The sequence below is a fragment of the Musa acuminata genome, chromosome BXJ2-8 (genome assembly GCF_036884655.1).
Source record: "Musa acuminata AAA Group cultivar baxijiao chromosome BXJ2-8, Cavendish_Baxijiao_AAA, whole genome shotgun sequence".
In the NCBI taxonomy this organism is placed as follows: Eukaryota; Viridiplantae; Streptophyta; class Magnoliopsida; order Zingiberales; family Musaceae; genus Musa; species Musa acuminata.
In genome coordinates this window covers 52,696,467-52,700,352 of record NC_088345.1, presented here as the reverse complement: position 1 = coordinate 52,700,352, position 3,886 = coordinate 52,696,467, and the positions used below count along the sequence as shown (strand labels likewise).

At 42.2% G+C, this 3,886-nt stretch overlaps 1 protein-coding gene across 2 annotated transcripts; it reads left to right on the top strand.

Annotated features, from left to right (window-relative positions):
- Positions 1 to 321: 321 nt before the first annotated feature.
- LOC135620231 (lysine histidine transporter 1-like) lies at positions 322 to 3,573 on the top strand. Of its 2 annotated transcripts, none has more exons than XM_065123013.1 (8): positions 322 to 467; positions 1,533 to 1,678; positions 1,825 to 2,212; positions 2,286 to 2,675; positions 2,761 to 2,866; positions 2,937 to 3,028; positions 3,119 to 3,187; positions 3,275 to 3,573. In XM_065123013.1, exons 1-8 carry the CDS (start codon positions 414 to 416, stop codon positions 3,371 to 3,373), a joined length of 1,344 nt encoding a protein of 447 aa, XP_064979085.1. In that variant the 5' UTR covers positions 322 to 413; the 3' UTR covers positions 3,374 to 3,573. The 2 variants fall into 2 exon arrangements, with proteins under 2 accessions (XP_064979085.1, XP_064979084.1); XM_065123012.1 differs by having other exon boundaries at positions 325 to 467; positions 1,825 to 2,208; positions 2,282 to 2,675.
- Positions 3,574 to 3,886: the final 313 nt, after the last annotated feature.

Here is a 3,886-nt window from a genome sequence, read left to right as displayed (position 1 = left end):
TAATAATAATAATAATAATTATTATTATTATTATTATTATCGGAGTCGTCTGAGTCAACGGATGAAACCATCCACATCAGTGAGAAAATATAATTTCTATCCATAATAATAATAATAATTATAATAATAATAATAATAATAATAATAATAATAATAATAATAATTATTATTATTATTATTATTATTATTATTATTATCGGAGTCGTCGAGTCAACAGGTGAAACCATCCGCATCAGTGAGAAGATGCAATTTCCACCCCTCCTTCCGAAGTCGCATCCAAGTCTACTAATACCTGCATCGTCTCTCCCCTCTTCCCGCACCCAACCCACTCGACACTTCTTGCTTCTCTTCTTTCTCCCTGAGGCGTTGCAGACCACCGGAAGCTTGGGTTCATACGACACACTCGCCACCTCATGGGAATTCAAGCTCCATCTCCCCCGGAAGCCTATGTCAGAAACCAGGACAAGGTACGTCGAATTGCCTACTGCTACCCCCTCTCTCCTCCTCCTCCTTAGGCTCTTCACAGGAATACAACACCATGTCTTTGTTAGCGGTAGGATCAGATTAGGTCTGCTGCGGGAGCTCCTTGCTCTTGTCTTTTCCCCTTCGCCCTCCTCGCTCTTCAGACGTTAGTGCATCGAGATAAGTATTTGGGACCTCAAACATGCAGCTTAATCACTATTTATGTTCTAAATTATTACTATTACTATTGCTATTTTTATTTTGTTTCTCTCTCTGTGTGTGTTGGTATTCAAAATAACTGAGTTATCTTTAATTAAATTTAAATCTGAGAAAGAAAATAAGAATTTGAAGCTTCATGAAACTGGAGCTTTTATATTCTCAGGAGTACAAGATCAATCTTTCTCAATTTTATATATATATATATATATATATATATATATATATATATATATATATATATATATATATATAGTTTTTTCAAAACACTATAAGTTTATTTTATTGAATTTTAAGTTAATTTATCTCAGTTGTAGTATTTTGAGAAAAGTGAATTTTATGAGAAAGGGTCTTAGTTTTTTCTTTCTAGAATTCACATGAAACTTGAAGACTGAAGTGATTGCAGTCTGATCTGAGAGTTGGAACCATTAATGCGACAGCTTCGAGACCTTTTGCCCAAGAATCTCGTATTAATGTCAAAGCTGATGAGCCTAATTCTTCTTAGAAATGATCTCATGGCCTAGGTTAATTGCCATAAGGAAATCATTCAACTGAGCTTAGAAATGATCATCAATGTTAATCTAACCTCTCTTATCTCCAACATAAAAGTTAAAACATCTTGGATCTCCTTATCAGCCTGCACTTGGGTCAACGACGACTCCGTATCCAAGTCGACCTCTACGCTTCATCTTTGACTTTATCTTTTATCCAAAGTATCTCAAGAATTCGGATAGTGATAAGGGTATTATTTATAGGGGATCACAGTCCTTATGTACCTCGATACATTTCTGATAGCTTTCTCTTGTGGAAGTCGGACTGGTCTCATGGTTTATTCCGTTGACAATGGTGTGCAGACGCAGAAGGAAAAGTCGATCGATGACTGGTTGCCCATCACATCGTCGAGGAACGCCAAGTGGTGGTACTCCGCCTTCCACAATGTCACGGCCATGGTGGGAGCTGGCGTCCTCAGCCTGCCCTATGCCATGTCGGAACTTGGATGGTATGTGGTTGTCATTGATCTCATTTTCACTACTGGTTTGGCCTATACATTGTTTGATTTGTCATTGATCTCATCTTCTATTTCTGAGAGAAACAAAGATTACATGAACTGAGATTTGACTTAGTTCCATGTGTTGCTCCGAGCAGGGGACCTGGCATCGCTGTGCTGATTCTGTCGTGGGTCATCACCCTGTATACTCTGTGGCAGATGGTGGAGATGCACGAGATGGTGCCGGGGAAGCGGTTCGATCGGTACCACGAGCTGGGGCAGCACGCCTTCGGCGACAAGCTCGGCCTCTGGATCGTCGTCCCGCAGCAACTGGTCGTGGAGGTGGGCGTCAACATCGTCTACATGGTCACCGGCGGCAAGTCCCTCAAGAAGTTCCACGACGTCGTCTGTACCGACTGCAAGTCCATCAAGCTCACTTACTTCATCATGATCTTCGGCTCCGTCCACTTCGTCCTATCCCAGCTGCCCAACTTCAACTCCATCTCCGGCGTCTCCTTGGCCGCTGCAGTCATGTCTCTCAGGTACCTACCACATTCTCCTCTCTTTCTTTCTCCCCCAGGTCACAGTAATCAACATCGATCCTCCCCTCCGCAGCTACTCCACCATTGCCTGGGGAGCATCCGTCGACAAGGGGAAGCAGGAGAACGTGGAATACGGATACAAGTCCGCAAGCACATCAGGCACCGTCTTCAACTTCTTCAGCGCACTGGGAGACGTCGCCTTCGCCTACGCTGGCCACAACGTGGTCTTGGAGATCCAAGCCACCATTCCTTCCACTCCCGAGAAGCCTTCCAAGAAACCCATGTGGAGGGGCGTCATCGTCGCCTACATCGTCGTAGCGCTCTGTTACTTCCCCGTCGCGCTCGTTGGTTACTGGGCATTCGGCAACGCCGTCGACGACAACATCCTCATGACACTGGAGAAGCCTCGATGGCTGATCGCCATGGCCAACATGATGGTCGTCGTCCATGTCATCGGCAGCTACCAGGTAATCGATGCAGTTGATCTTTCTGCTTCGTTACAGCAGTTCTTTGACCTTTCTCGAATCATGCATCTCATTCTTCTTCATGCAGATCTATGCCATGCCTGTCTTCGACATGATCGAAACGGTGCTCGTCAAGAAGCTTCATTTCCCGCCCGGTCTCACTCTTCGCCTGATTGCACGCAGTGTTTATGTTGGTAATGCCCCTTTCCTTCAGCTCTCATTCTTCTCTGTTCGAGATGAACTCACCAGTTCACATACATGCAGCCTTCACAATGTTCATCGGTATGACCTTCCCATTCTTCGGCGGACTGCTCGGGTTCTTTGGTGGATTTGCATTTGCGCCAACCACATACTTCGTGAGCTCCCATCCCATCTCTCATCTCATAAACCAGAAGAGGCTCTGTAATCCGAACAAATTGTTGATGCTTTCGATTTATCTTCTGCAGCTTCCTTGCATCATGTGGCTTGCCATTTACCAGCCTAGAAGATTCAGCTTGTCTTGGATCACTAACTGGGTAAGTCGAACAACTCCATGGTGTTCCATTGCATGCTCATCTAAGATCTGTAGCTGATCTGTTCGGCTTTTTTTCATGTTTTCTCAGATCTGCATTATATTCGGAGTCCTGTTGATGATTTTGTCTCCCATTGGCGGACTACGGCAGATCATCATAGACGCAAAGAACTACACGTTCTACTCGTAGGCTGCCAGTCTATATATAGATTCGGTGATTCGTTCCCTGTCTAAAGGCGACGAACAGTTTAGAGATAGGTGAAGAACAATTGTTGTTTGCATGGTAAAAAGAAAGAGTGTGTTTTATGGTAGATTATGGTGGGTTAATAATCCAGGAGAAAATGGTGTATGTGTTTGGAGTGTGATCAGTACGTGATGGATTTTGTGTTTTGTCTTTTTTGCTAAATCTTTCTTCTATCGATCAAAAGCTATATGAACAAAAGGAGATGAAAGCATCCGAAATTATGATGATGCAATTACATACTTAAAGATATCCTAATGATCTTAACGAGTGGTGTATTTTATTTATACAGATTTAACTAAATGCTATATACTTTTTTATAAGGCTTAATTAATATTTTTTTTTAAAAGATAAATAGTAAATGAATTTTATAATAAACATATTTATTGATTAAGTTAGGTTAAGATAAGATTTTGAATATTTAATATTTAGCATGTGAGTCTGATAATAGTATACCACTTT

Coding starts and splice junctions, on each gene's coding strand:
- LOC135620231 (XM_065123013.1), top strand. CDS start 414: ATGGGAATTCAAGCTCCATCTCCCCCGGAAGCCTATGTCAGAAACCAG. Junction 2,676..2,760: donor ATGTCATCGGCAGCTACCAG/GTAATCGATGCA, acceptor TTCTTCATGCAG/ATCTATGCCATGCCTGTCTT. Junction 3,029..3,118: donor TTGCGCCAACCACATACTTC/GTGAGCTCCCAT, acceptor TATCTTCTGCAG/CTTCCTTGCATCATGTGGCT.